Below are 18,769 nucleotides of genomic sequence, written 5' to 3'. Positions count from 1 at the left end.
TCTCAAGCAACAGCATGAAAAAAAAATATTTCTGCAATGCAGTGTTAGTTATCACTTCGGCATTCCCATTTGAGTTGAATCAATCTTTGAGAAACTGACACTACAGACAGTCTTGTCTACAGACACTACAGACTACTGAGACAGTCTCAGTCTTGTGTTTCTGTTTGCTAATGCATGTGCCATCGTTAGGTGCCACGGAATGGTTAAAAGCTTCCTTTTGTAGCGATGAAGCCATCCTAATCACTTCCTGTTCCCATATAGCTACATTACCTGCAACAATATGGGTCTGTTTTTCAAACACAGCATGCCAACAGCCACTTGGACCCGAGGGGGACTTTTCTCTCTTTCTTTCTCTTCCATTTCCTTTTTCATTTCCATTTACTTTGTAAGATGCCTCAGGCTATATAACTGTTTCATGATTAAACAGGGGAGGAGACTGGCACCACTAGTGTAAGGGCAGAAGTCATGCAATCCTGACATTTTCATCACGGTACAGGATGTGGTGGCGCTGTGGGTTAAACCGCAGAAGCCTCTGTGCTGCAAGGTCAGAAGACCTGCAGTCGTAAGATCGAATCCACGCGACGGAGTGAGCTCCCGTCGCTTGTCCCAGCTCCTGCCAACCTAGCAGTTTGAAAGCATGTAAAAATTCGAGTAGATAAATAGGTACCACCACGGTGGGAAGGTAACAGCGTTCTGTGTCTAAGTCGCACTGGCCATGTGACCACGGAAGATTGTCTTTGGACAAACGCTAGCTCTATGGGTTGGAAATGGGGATGAGCACCACCCCCTAGAGTTGGACACGACTGGACAAAAATTGTCAAAGGGAACCTTTACCTTTAACTTTTAGTGGGCTTAGTCCTTTGTTAGATGTCACTATCACACCAATTATCGGGTCTGTCACCATACAATAAAGATTGATTGATGGATTGATTGACTTTCACTCCAAACTGAAAAGAACTGCCATGGTTAAATGACTCGTGTCCCTGTCCCTTCATACATGTGGTGAATACTAAGACTGCTTCTGGAAGTACCTCCTTTTTTTGCACATGTACTGACGGCTTCAGTGCAACACATGCCACAATTCCACTCAAAATGTACATATCCTATGTGGTTGTGCAATGAAAACTAGAAGCCAGTCTGGGAAAACAGTCCAATCATGATTAACTATTCATATAGTGAATTACTGGAACAGTGGGTGGGGTATTTGAAATAGCTCTTCTTATAATATACAATAATTAAACAGCTGAGGAAATGTGTTTTTAAATTTCTTCTTTATTTATCTTGTATTACATTTTAGATAATAAGGTAAGCAAATCGAGGAACTTATAATTTTCAATAGCAAATTGAAAAATAAAAATGAGAGAAGAGGAAGGAATATGAATAACTGCAATTATATGTACTGTCTCTTTCTGCCGGGGTGATAATTATAATGTTAAGCCATAGGTTTTATGGAAAAGGAAAGTTGGAAAGTTTTCTGCTGAAAAAAATTGATGCTTTCTTTTTCCATTTTAGGCAGCTGTTTTGACTATGTCGCTAATGAGTATTTTCGCACTTGAAGGTTTTTATTTGGATTACTTGCTGAATTTGATTCTTCCTGCAACTCCGTTATTCAGCTTTTTCATTTCCATCGTCACTGTAAGACAAAGCACAATATTTTTGTCTCTGTTGTAATTCTGTAGAATTGAATTGTGCTGTCACTACAACTGTTACAATGTATTTTTTATACAAGCCTCTGTCATGTTGAAGGCGATACAAGAGTATCCTAATTTTTTAATGGGAAAAGAGAATTCGTCATTTAGGAAATCCTTCTGTGTTTTTTTTTAAATCAAATTTGTGTTTAAAAAGTATAATTTGGATCCATAATCATATGAAAAATAAACGTATTATCAATGAGTCATAAATCGATGGTATCATAAATATTAATCTGTCTATTCAGTGAATGAGAAATCTAAACAATTCTAAGTAGACACAAGAGTCAGAAGAGGGATTACTTGGTTATTCAGGGTAAATTTCTACCATGTTGGGGAATAGCAATTGATAGATATACTGTTCATTTTAATATTTTATATAAAGATTATCAGATTTTGAAAATTAGAGCCTGTTTTTTCTATGGTGAGATATTGTTCAGGTTAGTTTTCATTTTATAATATACACTTTAACATCTCGAGGATAGTATTATTGATTGGACTGATTCACTGGGGATGAAATCAATAAATGATAATCAATTCTGTCATTGTATAGATACTCGCTCCGTATACTGATCACTATGAGGAACTAACGACGGAATATGTGAATGAACTTCTGTTTTTTTCCTTTGTGGTAAGAAATGAGCATATCATTCTTATTTATAAAAGAGAGAATCTTTGCCAAAGCAGTGGTAATCTTGCTGTCAGCAATTAGTCTCAAAGTAGTATGATAGGTGATACATCTGTTATGGAGCATCAGATCAGTTTATACTACACTGGGAGTAAATTTCCCATGTTCCTTTGAGGAGTTACCTTTCTATATCCAGCTGTTCCAAAATGGAATGCTTGTAGTGAGCAATAAGCCGTATGTCAAGCCAGAATCAAATTACAAATTTGATGCTTAAAAATGGGAATCAGTTGCTTCTTATCTAACTGTGGGGACTGAGAATTGCTGGTATAAATCTCACCCCATTTCTGCACTTACTTGACCATACTTTTATTGTTTATCCTTCCTCTCCCCACCCCGATGAAACTACAGAAATAGTATCTTGTTTCTTAAAATGGTTGTGGTTTAAAAAGAGAAAGGGAAGTCAACAAGTATTAATTACTTAGCACATTAAAGCTCTGTTTTCCAAGTTGTTATGCCCATGTGTTCAAACTACTTCAGTGAAACCAATGTCCAAATAATGGCACTTGTGGAGAGAACCATGGCTTAGACCTGTCAGAGAAGTAGGAGGAGTAGAAGAAAATTCTGATTTCTCTGGATTACCCTTCCTGATAGCCATAGCACTGTTCTGGAAGGTTCCTTGATTATCTAGTGTTAGAACTGAAGGATTGCAGGTGGCTGGGGTAGAAAGAATGATGTGGAAGAGACCCATACCACTTGGATTTCACAAGAAATGGGCACACAAGATGTCGAGCTGGATAAACGCATTGGCAAAGCAGCTACCATGTTCTCAAGACTCAAAAAAAGAGTATGGCTCAATAAGAAGCCGACAGCATACACCAAGATCCAGGTCTATAGAGTCTGTGTCCTGAGCACACTCCTGTACTGCAGTGAGTCCTGGACCCATTGTGCACAACAGGAGAGGAAGATGAACACGTTCCATATGTGTTGCCTCCAACGGAGTTTTGGTATCACCTGGCAGGACAAAGTTCCAAATAGAGTAGTCCTAGAACGAACTGGAATTTTTAGCATGTGTACACTACTGAAACGGCGACGTCTACATTGGCTTGGGCACGTCGTGAGAATGGCTGATGGTCGGATTCCAAAGGATCTCCTGTATGGAGAATTAGTGCAGGGAAATCGCCCCAGAGGGAGACCACAGTTGCAATACAAGGACATCTGCAAGCAGGATCTGAAGGCCTTGGAAATGGACCTCAGCAGATGGGAAACCCTAACATCTGAGCGTTCAGCTTGGAGGCATGCGGTGCATCACGGCCTCTCCCAATTCGAAGAGACCCTCGCTCAGCAGGCTGAGGCAAAGAGGCAGTCACGAAAGCAGCAAAATCAGAGAGCTAGACGGGGTACAGATTGTATTTGTCCTAAGTGTGGAAGGGATTGTCACTCTCGAATTGGCCTTCTCAGCCACACTAGATGCTGTTCCAAGTCCTCCATGCAGAGCACGATACCATAGTCTCTCGAGACTGAAGGATACCTATGTATGTATGGGCACACAAGGATTTAGCACCTTAGAAGAATCCCACAATCAATACTTGTCTATTTGGTGAATCATCTAGAGTAGACACCATCTTAATGGTTTCTCCCACTCTTTTGCCTCCCAGTATAAGTGGCAAGGAGTTTCATTCAAAAGATCCTCATAGTATGGGTTTCTTATTCCCTACAAACTGGCAGCCCTTTGTCAGGCTTTTGGCCTAAGAGCTTCAACAACAAAAAATTAACTTTTTGTGTATTGCCATGCATGTAAATACTTTTCCAAGGAAAGATATTTAGGCATTTTCTCCCTGTTCATTACCAAAAGGAGTTGAAGGAGTCAGGCTCTCCAAACAGTCTGAAATCCTGTTTAACACACAGTCTGAAATTGCATTCCATGGGTATGCGGTAGAGCAAATAATGGCAGGGGCAGAAGTGCTATTCATGTGCATTGTGCAACAGTTGAATAGTGAGTCACACAATTGCACAATCAAATTGTGCAATGCTGCTTGCCTACAGATAATGGCTAGATGGCTTTTTCAGGAGTAACTTTACTTTGCACCTACTTGAACAGGATTTCAGCCAATATATAACAAAAAGAAAACTAAAATAAAAAAGCATTATGACTGACACACATGTTTCAGGGCGAGCATTTCTAGATTCATTATCGCAGAGCTGCAGGGCTAGAAGAAACCCTATGGAATACCTGTTAAGGAGGCACAGTGGGGAATAGAACTCCCAACTTTTGGCTGTGCACACAGATACCTATATCACTGAGCTACAATCTACTTCTTGAGATACTTCGTTTTATTTATTTTTGCTGTATTTTTAAGTGATTTTATCAGTCATTGTGGCAAAATGGTGGAGCAGACACACTCTCGGGCTGCCTCAGCTAGCCCCAGAAAATCATTCATGAGAGCAAAAGATCTCTCCAGCTGCTTTCCAGTGACAACAAATGTTACCACAGCAAACACTGGGACACCAATATATTTGAGACATATGCCTTAATGTGGCCTTTGGAGGGATAAGATGGCTGCCGCCTCTGAGAGAATGACAACATTATGAATTAGGCCATCGATAAATGTTGACCCCCCAATTATGTAATGAAACAATGTATGTTCCCTGAGTGAGAGAAATTTAACCAGGTAGATAACTGAATATATAAAATGTATTATACATCAGTACACTGGTTTAATATATTTTTCTGTCTCCATTTTATCTAGCCTTACTTCCATGGTATTGTTTTCACTCTTCTACTTCGCTTTCTAGTGGTGAAATATGACAGACCAGTTATGAGAAGAGATCCTATGTTTAGGTTTGTTTATACATTGCTGTTCACATGTACATATGTTCTTCATGTGCACCCGTAGATGCACATACAGTATATCACAGAAGTGAGTACACTCCCTCACATTTCATAAATATTTTAGTACTGTATATCTTTTCATGGGGCAATACTGAAGAAATGACACTTGGCTACAATGTAAAGCAGTGAGTATATAGCTTGTATAACAGTGTAAATGTTGGTGTCCCCTCAAAATAATGCAACACCATTAATGTCTAAACCACTGACAAAAAAGTGAGTACACCTCTAAGAGACAATGTCCAAACTGGGACCAAGTAGCTGTTTTTCCTCCCTGGTGTCATGAGACCTGTTTTCAATGCCACTATTTTGTTTTCAATGGGAAAAAAATGCAACCACGTAGTTTTCACAAGTATCTCATACAACTTTCAACATTACTTTGCATAAAATATCCTTCAAATGTAGTTTACAATAGGTAAAATATACAATTGTCCCTACCTTTAGTGAGTGGCTACATAAGCAGCAAATTCATAATTTAAAACGGTAGCATATTGAGAGATATACAAAGCTTTTGATATTTTATATACAGATGTTTCTGCCTGGCTCAAAAAGTCATGTTGCATGCCTGGGGCACTTTCCTGCAACAGTAGATACCATTTTGTATGGGTAGGATGTTATAAATTGTTAATTTCAATTTTAGTTCAGATCCCAGCTTTGCTTTGGACAGCTTACCACTTTCCTAACAAAAAACGTGATGGCCAAAATCCTATTGCTTAGAGTAGTAAATCACACTAAAGTAGGCCCATTGAGTCATTGAGGATTTAACTAATTAACTTGTCCATAAAATCCATTTAAATAGGCTCGCTCTAACTGTGAATTGCTTTAGTATAATAAGTTGCAGTTAGTATAGATCCATTTGAATCAATGGAACTTACAGGATAATTGACTTATATTGATTCAATGGACCTGCTTTAGTATGATTGTGTGTTTTTCTAGTTCTTTTTACTCTAAGCAACAGGATTTTGACCAATGTATTCATTACTATGCTGTGCTTTCAAACTTTCTAATTTCCTTGATTGATAGGATTTCTCCACAGAGAAAAAGCAGCCATCAGAATCCCGAAGGGCCCAGTGATGATGAAGATAGAGATGTTCAAGATGAAAAAGCAAGAGTCCAAATTGCACTGACTACTGCAAGTCAAGAAGAGGTAAAGCAGGGATGAGATACTTGAAGAATGCGGTCTACTGTTACTGTTGATGCCAAACGCATTTTCCCCATTAGTTTTTAAAAATGCGTCACTCCTGCAGAAGATGGAAGTGTGTCCATCTCTCATCTGCTCTCATTTTAAAAAAATTATTATGAACACTCTTGGCTACTCAGTTGTCACTCGTTTACATTGAAATACCATATTATGAGTCTGACAGTGTGCCCTTTTAAAAGCTTGCATGAATTAGGTAAAGGTAAAGGTTCCCCTTGACAATTTTTGTCCAGTCGCGTTCGACTCTAGGGGGCGGTGCTCATCCCCGTTTCCAAGCCATAGAGCCAGCATTTTGTCCAAAGACAATCTTCCGTGGTCACATGGCCAGTGCGACTTAGACACGGAATGCTGTCACCTCCCCACCGAGGTGGTCCCTATTAATCTACTTGCATTTGCATGCTTTTGAACCGCTAGGTTGGCAGGAGCTGGGACTAAGCAATGGGAGCTCACTCCGTTGCGTGGATTTGATCTTACGACTGCTGGTCTTCTGAACCTGCAGCACAGGCTTCTGTGGTTTAGCCCGCAGCACCACCACGTCCCTTTGTATGAATTAGTTAAGCACTAAAGCCGTTTGGGGAACTCCAGAGATTGGCATGAATCACCAAACAGGTGGTTTGTCCTTCAGCTGAACAAGTGTTCAGCACTTCCCAACCCTATCTCCTCCGGCGGGCGCCCACTCACAGGCAGTGCCCCAGCTTCACTGCCCTGCCTCCCCCTCCAGGGACTGTCTCTGAATGGTGCCTGCCAGAGGAGGTGGGGCTGGGAAGTGTTCAGCATCTGTTCGGACAAAGGACACACCTCTGGCTCGGCAGTTTGCACCCATCTTCAGAGCAACATAGCTTATATTCAGAAGGCCCCACTCACTGTTCCTTGGCATGGTCAGATTAGTATATAATCTGACAAGTGGATGATGGGAGGAGCTTCTTCTAGAGATTGGGCTGATTTGTTGCCAATCAAAATAAGTTATATGGAGAACTGTTGTGCTTCCAGTTCCAGTTGCTGGGTGGGAGCAGCTGCTCAGTGTCACTCTGCTTTACCTCCATTTTGTTTTAGTTGGTTCCCCCGCCCTCAAGGAGACACTCATTAGGTCCATTAGAAAGAAACCTAATTTGGCGGTGGATGAAAATGGGAATTATAGGCCCATTGCCAATGTTTCTTTCATGAATAAAGTGGTTGAGAGGGTGGCGGCCGATCAACTCCAGGCCCTCCTGGAGGAAACTGACAGCCTTGATCCATTCCAGTTTGGCTTCAGGCCATGACATGGTATGGAAACAGCATTTTCACCCTGCAGGATGATCTCCTGAGGGAGATTGGGACAATATGTCCTTGTTGGTCCTCCTTGATATCTCAGCAGCCTTTGATACCATCGACCACAGTACCCTCCTGGGGAGGCTCTCTGTTACGCTTCTGGCACAGAGTAAATGAAGACACTTTACCAGTTCTTCTTTGACGGTTATATTTACATATATGTACACTTATATACAGGCAGGTCTCTACAGCACATCTAGAAGTCTTCACACAGTCCGACAGCATGCGTGGCAGAAAATCACATCAGAAGAAGAGAACATATCACAGACACAGTCCATATTTATACATAATCTTGTCTCTGTCCAGTCCAATCGGGTTCCAGGTGACCTCATCTCTGCACCTGGGCTCTTTCTGGTTTCACCTCATTGCATCAGCTTAGGATGATTCAGCTTTTCTCTCATCTGCACATAATGGCAGCTCGTTAATGAAACATATATGGGTTCAGGCCTATAAAATTCTATACCCTGACACCCCTCCTAATTTTTATGCCTGAACACAGCATAATCCCAACACATTTACACATTATTTTTTAACTTTTAATTTTAACACATACTTGTTACCTGTAACCTCTGTGTGTTCTGTATGCACCTTTGCATCTGTGAACACCTTACATTTCTTCATGTACTTCATTTCCTCATCTGTGGTCCCTAACCATTTTCTTTTTTTCAAAAGCAGGAAGTTCTAAAACTTCTTTGTAATTTTTGGGTTCTATATAAACATGACACACTCTCACACCACCCATTCCAAACCTCTTGGGTGGTATACCCTTGTTTGTCCTTTGGGACCTTCTGGGACCTTGTGTTTCTGTCTGTGCCTCTGTCTCACTAACCTCGCTAGCGTGTGTTTCTTCGTGTTCTTCGTGTTGTTCAATAACTTCTCCATCTTCATCTTCTCCATCTTCATCAGCAGAGGACCTCGTGTCTTGCTCATGTGTTTCTTTCTGTCTAAACTGACTTCTTTTTTCACTCAGTGGAATGTATAATTGTGAATTTGCGTGTACTTTGTCCCAGTTCTCCCCCTCATTGAAACTGGCAGACCTAGAAATTACAACGCTTCTATCACCATCTAGAAATCTATACGCCTTTGAGCTAGGCTCATAACCCAGGAACCTCATTTTCTTTGTTTTCGCTTGACCCTTTCTCCTGAGTTGCTTTGGCACATGTACCCAAGCGGTACATCCAAACACTCTTAAATACTTCAAACAAGGTTTCTTACCAAACAGTAAATAATATGGGGTTTGATCTATCGAGGATGACCAAATTCTGTTAATTAAAAAATTCGCAGTTTTCAAAGCTTCTGCCCAAAGCGCATGATGCAACCCTGCGTCAGCCAGCAGTGCATCTTTCATGTTCTGGAGCACCCCATTCCTTCGCTCCGCCACTCCATTCTGAAATGGACTATAAGGGCTTGTTTTTCTATGTCTGATTCCTGTGGATTCTAACCACCTCTGGAATTCTGTATTTGTAAACTCTGTACCTCGGTCACTCTGCAATTGCACCACCTGGTGGCCAAAGCGCCGCTCAATAGATCTAAGCCAATTCTTAAATGTTTGAAAAACTTCTGTTTTGGATTTCAGTGTGAAACAAAACGAAAATCGTGTATAATCATCCACAATTACCAATGCAAATCTTGCTTTTCCTAATGAAGGTGGAAATGGCCCTATTAGATCAGCATGTACCAATTCAAATGGTCTATTTGTCTCTCTGGTACTCTGTCTCCCTTTTGGGGCAACTTGTGTTTTGCTTTGCTTACAAATTTGACAGTCCAGGTAATTCTTACAGTCTCTTATGTTCACATCTCTAGCCATATTTTCCATTTTTTGCACTGTCTTAAAGTTTACATGACCCAGTCTTCTATGTAGTAAGTGTATACAATTGTCATGTTGGGGTTCATTTCTGTGTACCATGTGTGTGTCTCTGTGTGTTTGGCCTTTTAATATGTATAAATTGCCCTCTTGCTTCGCTCTGGCCACTACTTTGTTATTTTTCTTAATTATACATTCTCCTTTTTCAAACATTACACAAAACCCCTGTTTATCGAGTGCTGACACACTTAGAATATTATAATCGATTGTGGGTGTAAGTAACACGTTACTTATCTCCAACTTCAGACTGGGAACAAACACTCTCCCTTCTCCTGTTACGTCTGCTTTTTGTCCATTTGCCAGCGTCACGTTCTTCAGCTCCGTCTTTCCTAGAAAACAAAACATCTCTACATTGTTAGTCAAATGCTTTACGGCCCCCGAGTCAATTAGCCATTCAGCTGCGTGAGTGTCCTTGAAGTTATCTCTTATTTTTCTGCTGACAAGAGAGACCGATCTCTTGCTGCTGCTCTCTGCAGAGCGCCTGCAAACCGCTGCCTCGGAATCCTTTCTGTTTGGAAACGTCTCTCCTCTCAAACAATCCTTTTGCAAATGATTTCTGGACCCACACTGGTAACAGGCTTTGATCATCATGGCACGCCCACGCTGCTCTCTGTTTGTTTCTGGCTTTCGTCTTTGGGACACGCTACCATCTGGACTCCGTCTCCGTCTCTCCCGGTCAGCTCCCACGTGGCTTTCCTCTGCAGCTTGGAATCTCTCTTTCCAGTGTTCCTCCTCCTGCAAGATTCTGCTTGTTACATATTCAAGAGTTAGTTGTGTATCGGAAAGGCTTTCTAAGCTTGTAATAAGCATGTTAAATTCTGAACTTAAACTGCTCAAAATCAGGTAAACCTTCTGCTCCTCAGGGAAAACAACGTTCATTAACTGCAGTTCATTGTACAGTCCCTTCATGGTTTGTAAGTGCTTTGAGGCACTTTCCCCAGACCTCATTTGGCATTTATAAAGCCTCCTGGTTAGGGAAATCTTTGTGCCTGTTGTTTCTCTCAGATAGATGCCTCTCAGTATGTCCCAGACTGCCTTGGCTGTGTTCAGTCCTTGTATATGCACTAATTCTTCATCTTCTAGGGACAAAATAATAGTACTCAGAGCTCTCTCATGCTCTTCCTCTTGCTCTTCTGTTAACTGGGCTGGAGGACGGCTCACATAAGACCACAGGCTCTCTCTTCGTAATAACATTTCTGCTTTGACTGCCCATGTCCTGTAATTTTTACCATTCAGTCTATTTATGGCCAAGCCTCCTACGCCTCCCGTGCTGTATGCCATCCTGCCTTCTCTCGCAGTTCTCTTTCCTTTCCCCTCCTGGGCTAACAGACGAACTGTCTTCTCCCAAGTCTTCTACTTCACTGCCACTGTCACTTTTGCTCTCTTCCTTCATTTATTTACTTCACCCACGTTTACTCACCACCGTCTGTCTTGCGCAGCGCACGTTTCTGGGCCCATAACCTCTGTTACGCTTCTGGCGCAGAGTAAATGAAGACACTTTACCAGTTCTTCTTTGACGGTTATATTTACATATATGTACACTTATATACAGGCAGGTCTCTACAGCACATCTAGAAGTCTTCACACAGTCCGACAGCATGCGTGGCAGAAAATCACATCAGAAGAAGAGAACATATCACAGACACAGTCCATATTTATACATAATCTTGTCTCTGTCCAGTCCAATCGGGTTCCAGGTGACCTCATCTCTGCACCTGGGCTCTTTCTGGTTTCACCTCATTGCATCAGCTTAGGATGATTCAGCTTTTCTCTCATCTGCACATAATGGCAGCTCGTTAATGAAACATATATGGGTTCAGGCCTATAAAATTCTATACCCTGACACTCTCTGAGTTGGGAATTGGTGGTCTCACCTTGGCGTGGATTCGTTCCTTCTTGGAGGACCATCCCCAGAGAGTTCAGCTTGGCAAGATGACTTCCATCCTGTGGATCCTCAATTGTGGGGTTCTGCAGGGGTCAGTCATCTTGCCAATGCTATTTAATATTTATATGAGGCCACTGGGTGAGGTCATCTGGAGTTGTGGGGCCATTCAGTACGCTGATGACACCCAGCTCTACCTCTCCTTTTTTTTCCTACTGCAATGGATGCTGTTCCTACCCTTGAACACTGCTTGGGAACCGTTCTGGGGTGGATGAGGGCAAATGGACCGAGGTTGAATCCGGACAAGACAGAAATCTTGCACATGGGGGCCTTGGCGTCAGTGGCTTGGGAAACTCCCTCTCCTTTGAGGGTGTGACTCTTCCCACAAAGAGTGAGGTTCGCAGCTTCAGCATCTGCCTGGACCTGGATCTTACTATGGAAACCCAGGTGGCATCTGTGGTCCAGGCAGCTCATTTCCATCTTCGGAGGTGATGGGGGCGCTCATGATGCTGATTTATGCCCTCATAATCTCAAGAATAGACTATTGCAGTGCTTTCTATGTGGGGCTACCCTTGAGGCTGATGCGGAGACCTCAACTGGTCCAGATAACTGGGTTGAAGAAATTCCAGCACATCTCCCCCGCTCTGGTCACCCTTCATTGGTTACTGGTTCATTTCCACATCGACTTCAAAGCTATGATGATAACATTCAAAGCTCTAAACAGTTTAGGACCTAGGTACCTATCAGAATGCCTGCTCCAAGCCAGATCTGTCCTTAATACCTGTTCTTCACAGGCGGGGTGGTTGATGGCCTTGACCCTGAAGGAGGCCTGGAGGGAAAGAACAAGAAACCGGGCCTTCTTGGTGGTTGCCCCCCACCTATGGAACAACCTGCTATTGATATCTGCCTGGCATCCTCGCTGGATGAGTTCAAAAGAGCATTGAAGACCTGGCTCTTCCTCCAGGCTTTCCAAGAGCACTAAGTTCTCGCCCTCCCTTTTTACCATCCTTTTTGCCATCCTCTCTATCAACCTTTTTACCACTTTTATTGCCATCTGTTTTAATTTACCCTATTTCATTATGTATTAATTTATTTTTATTGTGTTTTAATATTGTTCCTGATGCTGTTGTTAGCCGCCCAAAGTGACTTGGTTGCAAGATGGTGCAGGATATAAATTCAATAAAGAAATAAATACATAAATAATGGTTATGTAAGATGTGGTACACACCAATATGAAAAACCGTCAGTTTAACTTCTGTGCTTCACAGCATCCCACTAATTTTGTTCCATCTGAGTGCTGTCCTCAATTGCAAGATTTCTTTCTTCTTCCATATACAAATTTTGTACGCATTTTCATATATATACCTCCCTTAACAGATATATACTGTACTGTATTTCCTATTGTGCACATTTTCTGTAATTTTTCCTATTGACATGCAATGGAAAACTGTACACACAATTTTCAAATATGTGTTTTTCAGTTCTGTTCATATACCTGCGCATCATTTTTTTAAAAAAGAAAAATTGTGTTGTTTCTTCATGACAGGAAGCTAAAAGATATGCCTTATATCTTCAATAATAGACCAAGAGACCAGAAATTGCATAAATTCATTAAAAATTTCAGTCAGTGGGAATTTATTTTCAAATAGTGATATGGCCTACGCAATCTTCTTTGTTCTCCCTGTTAGAAACCTGTTGTCATTGTCCACAACCTGCGTAAGGAATACAAGAGTGGGAAGGCTTGTTCCTGTTTCAAGAAAAACAAGGAGAAGATAAAAGTGGCCACCAGAACAGTCTCTTTTTGCGTTAAAAAAGGTTAGATGGACCAAAAAAATTACTATTACCATTTTATAAAATCATTTGACCTAGAAACAGCATTTAATTGCATACTAATTTATAGTAATCGTTGATGTATTTGATGAGGATATTATTATTAGTTTTATTTATATGCCACATTTCTCCCAACAAGGGACCCAAAGCAGCTCACAACATTAAAATTCACACAATTTAAAAAAACAAATTAAATATTAAAAGATAAATTAAACAATATATGATTTAAAATACAATTAAAAGATTCAAACTTGAAAACATAAAAAAGATTAAAATGTCTGCTGAAATGGGGTTCAGTTATAATTGCTCAAAGCCTGCCTGAAGAGATGGGCCTTTAGCTTTTTTCCAAAGGATAAAAGGGAAGGGGCAACCCTGATCTCCCAAGGGAGAGTGTTCCATAGCCTGGGAGCTGCCACCGAGAAGGCCTTCTTCCCGTGTCCCCCATCAACTGTGCTTGTGCTGGCAGTGGGACCGAGAGGAGGGCCTCCTCTGCTGATCTTAATCACCGAGAAGGCACATATAGGAAGATACAGTCCTTCAGGTAGCCTGGACCCAAGCTGTATAGGGCTTTATAGGTAACGACAAGCACTTTGAATTGGGCGCAGCAACGGACTGGTAGCCAGTGCAGTTCTTGCAACAGGTGTGTTATATGCTCCCTGTAGCTGGCCCCAGTCTGGCTGCAGAGTTTTGCACCAGCTGAAGTTTCTGAACCATCTTCAAAGGCAGCCCCACGTGGAGCATGTTGTTGTTGTCGTTTAGTCATTAAGTTGTGTCTGACTCTTCGTGACCCCATGGACCAGAGCACGCCAGGCCCTCCTGTCTTCCACTGCCTCCCGAAGCTGGGTCAAATCCATGTTGGTAGCTTCGATGACACTGTCCAACCATCTTGTCCTCTGTCATCCCCTTCTCCTCTTGCCTTCACACTTTCCCAACATCAGGGTCTTTTCCAGAGAGTCTTCTCTTTTCATGAGATGGCCAAAGTACAGGATCCCAGATCTGGGAAACTTTTTCCTTTTGGGAGGGTGACTCTTCCCACAAAGAGTGAGGTTCATAGCTTGGGCATCTGCCTGGACCTGGATCTCTTCATGGAAACCCAGGTGGCATCTGTGGCCCGCGCAGCCCATTTCCATCTTCGGAGGATTACCCAGCTGCGTCTCTATCTAGACATAGGGGCAGTCACAATGCTGATTTATGCCCTCATAATCTCAAGAATAGATTACTGCAGTGCTCTCTATGTGGGGCTACCCTTGAGGCTGATGCGGAGACTTCAACTCGTCCAGAATTCAGCGGCCAGATTAATTCCAGAGATCAGCCAGAGCTTTGACAGGATTGCCTGCTGAGGCAACAGGAAACTCCCCAAGAGCCATCAGAAAACCACTTGGATCCATCAGTCTCCTGGGGCGGACCATCCTAATAAATCCTCCACACCTGCAGAGATTAAGAGATCCAGATAGTGATCTGTCCATGACAATAGAACTACAGACAGTTCTTCCACACCCAGATCACCATCATCATGCCCAGCATGAAAAACAAGGCCCAGAGTATGCCCTGCTATGCTTGAAAGTGTAATCATATACATGTCTGTGCAAATGTAAATCTTCCTTCACCTCTATCACATACAACTGCCAGGTGACATATTAGTGACTTTTCATTTTCATAGACTGAAGTACAGTCATAATGGGAACTTACAGTAGTTCTCTCAATGTAAAAGTTAGGCTTGAATCTACTTCTGGACAGAGTTCCATCCCTGGGATAATGCTGCTGGAGGTAATTCTTGCTGATTCCTCCCCCTCCACCACCACACAACCCATGATTTCTGAAACATTGTTTTGGAGTGTTAGAGTTAGTTAGTTAGGCATCCTTCAGTCTCGAAAGACTATGGTATCGTGCTCTGTATGGAGGACTTGGAGCAGCGTCTAGTGTGGCTGAGGAGGCCGATTCGAGAGTGACAGTCTCTTCCACACTGAAGACAAATCCAATTTGTCCCCTGTCCAGCTCCCTGGTTTTGCTGCTTTTGTGACTTCCTCTTTGCCTCAGCCTGCTGGGCAAGGGTCTCTTCAAATCTCTGGATGTTGAGCTGGACAGACGCATTGGCAAAGCAGCTACCATGTTCTCTAGACTCACAAAGAGAGTATGGCTCAATAAGAAGCTGACGACACATACGAAGGAGTGTTAGAAGACCTCTGTGAAACAGCACAGGTCTTCAGGGCCTTATTGGGGGGAAGAGGGAATGGGTCAAATTGCTCATCACCCTTCCCTCAAGACTCATCTACACTGGCTCTTCATTCCTTCCATGAATGGAAGAAAACCTTCTGTTAGAGGAGAAGCAAGGTCAGGTTCCAACTGATAGAAATTGACTCTTTCAGAGAGCACTGAGCTTCTTCTTCTGCTCTTTATTTGTTTTTCTCACATAGTTTAACATATTTAATTGATATCACTAATTAATTGATATCACTAATTAACTGGGAATTGAGAGTTGCTAATAATATTTTGTATGTTTTGGAGATGTTACCTCTCAAATGAGTCTCATCAGCAGAATCTGTTGTTGGAAAACTATGAATTTGCACAGCCTGTTTTGATACACAAACATGAGATGTGGAAATAAATCAATCCATCCATCAAACCTTTTTTTTAAAAAAAATTTCAGTAAACACATAGGGATTAAATTCTGTCATGGATGAACTTCCTGATAACAGACATACCTCCCACATGCACTGATTCCAAATGTTTGAGAAATTGGAAATACCACCATAAATTTATGAGACCGGTAGCAGTCTTAGGATATTTGCACCTCACCCTCCCTGTGTAATCCATGGAGTTCATCCTTAGGGAAATGATGATTTCAAACCCTGCCCCCATCACCTACCTCAATGCTGGATTTCACACAGAACTAGTCTCCTTGAATTTACAAATCATACTGCTTACTAAAGAGCATTTTGCTAATACAATTAAGAAGAGAGAGAAGTGATGCTGTATGTATAAAAAGGGCAAGATATCAGGTGTAGTGGTGGTGGTGGTGGTGGTAGTAGTAGTAGTAGTAGTATCATCATCATCATCATCATCATCATCATCATCCCTGGTGTATACTTTTCATGCTTTGATGCATTTCTCTATACTGCTTCATACTTTGGATCCTTTTCATTTTACCACACTGTGTTCTATATTTAAGTACGTACTTTAGTCATTTATTCAAGAATGCATTAAAACACATGCACTTACAGAAAAACAAAACAAAACTAGTGGGAGTGGGAGAAAAACTGTCTGCCTATGCGAGGTAAAGCACGTGCTATAACAAACACATGCCTTTTACCAGTTGAGATAGCATGGTTTCCAAATATATGTGTAACAGTCTCTTGTTCTTTCTTTCTTTCTGTCTGTCTGTCTAAGTATTGCAAACACAAACTTTACAAAAATGTTATATATATTTATATATAAAGTTTTGCAAAGTTTGTACACACACACACACACAGAGAGAGAGAGAGAGAGAGAGAATGACAATAACAGCAGGATTTGCTAGAAGAAATAAAGAAGAATTTGATGATGATATGTGTGTCATTGTGTGCACCATTAATAAAAATGATTAGTATGTCTGTGTCTGTTGTAGGAGAAGTTTTGGGACTACTGGGACCCAATGGAGCTGGTAAAAGTACAACACTCAGTATCATAATAGGAGAGACAGATCCAAGTGCTGGACAGGTAGGTGCAGGTTTTTCTTTCCTGTTTATTATATTCTTTTGTTTCTTTCTTCTTCTTCTTTTTCTGCAAGATAAACTAGTGAAAACAAATAAAAATGAGACACCTGCATTCTTGTGTGTATATTTGCTTTAAATAAAGACAAGGTATTGTCTGTTATCATGTACTATATAACACACAATCAGGGCAAGGTTTGAGGGGCCAAAGAGAAGATCAGGGCAATGAGATAAAGGGTAATAGAAATATAACAGTTACACTATTTACTAGACTAGTATATTTCCAGGAATTATAGACTGTTCTTCTATCTCAAAGAAATTACTGAAATTATTCCAAATCAAGGTAGATTAATATTTATAGTAGATCACACCAAAGTTTCAATTATGATGGGATGACTGCTGGGATACTATTGCAAAAAGACATACTAAGTAGGTCCCATATCTTTATGAATTTGTTTTTTCTCATTCCTTTTAGCAATCTGGCCCTATGAGTTAGGTGATCCATTGAGAGCCAGGCTGCACAGGAGAAAAATGGGGCAAATACTACAGGCTTAGAGCAGCTTGATTTGTATTTTTCCCTTTGATAGTGTGGTGCAATGGGAAATCCACATCAGGCCAGAGTCCTATATCCCTAATTCATAGATTTTCCTCCCCACCAGAGACCCTTCTATTTTTTTTAAAGTCAAGACCAATCGAGCACTTGAACACACACACACACACACACACACACACACACACACACCCCAAACAAACAAACAAACAAACAAACAAACAAACAAAGTGATCCTTTGGCAAACCACCTTCCCTCTAATCTGTTGCCCCACAAGGGAAGACAAGAAGTATGTGTGCACACACAAATGCAGCACCAGCACTCACCTTTCTCTGCAAAGCCTCTCTCCCAAGAAACTTTTTTTAAAAAGCTTCTCCTGGGTGGGCAGAGCTCTTGTTTATATATTTATATATTTATTACAAGTTAAGAAGCTCTCCTGTTGGCAAGATAAGATGAGAAACTGGGCAACTAAGGGAAAAAATGCCTTCTTAAGGCAGTTCCTTTGAATCATGCCAATCACAGGTGCCTTAACACAAGTGCAGTTAGAAGGCTTTTGCTCCTCTGCCTGTGTGGCCACTTAAACTGAAGAAAACTGAATCCCTTGGTGCAGCTTTAAAGTGACAAGATATGAGTTAATTCGCATTTCCCCTCATTGTATATCCCAACACAGGTTCTCATGGACTGTTAAGCTTTGGATTTACCATATCATGGATTTTTTTGAATGATTTCTAGTCTGCTAGCAGATAGTAATAATAATATAATGTCTTTATGGAGAGACTTCTACTTAATCTCTATGAATAGCGAGTGGTTTTCCCTATGTGAACCTACTTTATCCAATAAGATCTGCTGAGGAGGCCCTCCTCACCGTCATAGACTGTACACTATGTAGAGAAAAGAGGGAGGGGACTTTCTCAGCAGTAAAACCCTGACCTTCGAATGCCCTCCCCTTGGAGGCTCAGCTAGTGTTGACACTGACATGATTTCAGCACTGAACCAAAACATATGTATTTACTAAAGCTTTTTGAGACTTGAGGATCTTGGTCTGTGCAGATTTTAATGCAGTGGTTTTAATATTGTAAAGTTTTATGTGTTTTAAACAGACTGACAACAGTTAAACTGTTTTTAAAATTGTCTCTTTCAAGTTGTCCTATATGGCTCTGTGTAGCGATCAGCCCCACCCTCACCTATCCGTCACAGCTGAACAGTGCAGGAGGAGCCAATGAGTGGACGGAAGGTGGAGCCCAA

At 41.4% G+C, this 18,769-nt stretch overlaps 1 protein-coding gene across 21 annotated transcripts in view; it reads left to right on the top strand.

Annotated features, from left to right (window-relative positions):
• Positions 1–18,769, top strand: part of LOC110077805 (ABC-type organic anion transporter ABCA8) — a 109,899-nt gene that overhangs the window by 79,224 nt on the left and 11,906 nt on the right. For 20 of the 21 annotated variants that reach the window (XM_078384330.1, XM_072990775.2, XM_078384338.1 and 17 more), the window contains 6 exons: positions 1,513–1,635; positions 2,242–2,319; positions 5,064–5,155; positions 6,227–6,350; positions 13,144–13,270; positions 16,890–16,981. In XM_078384330.1, coding sequence (XP_078240456.1) covers positions 1,513–1,635; positions 2,242–2,319; positions 5,064–5,155; positions 6,227–6,350; positions 13,144–13,270; positions 16,890–16,981 — 636 coding nt within the window. Of the gene's footprint in view, positions 1–1,512; positions 1,636–2,241; positions 2,320–5,063; positions 5,156–6,226; positions 6,351–13,143; positions 13,271–16,869; positions 16,982–18,769 lie in introns of all 21 variants that reach the window. The other variant, XR_013541082.1, reaches the window with a different exon arrangement.

This window comes from Pogona vitticeps, chromosome 2, assembly GCF_051106095.1.
Source record: "Pogona vitticeps strain Pit_001003342236 chromosome 2, PviZW2.1, whole genome shotgun sequence".
NCBI classification, from domain to species: Eukaryota; Metazoa; Chordata; class Lepidosauria; order Squamata; family Agamidae; genus Pogona; species Pogona vitticeps.
This window is presented reverse-complemented; position numbering and strand designations above follow the sequence as displayed.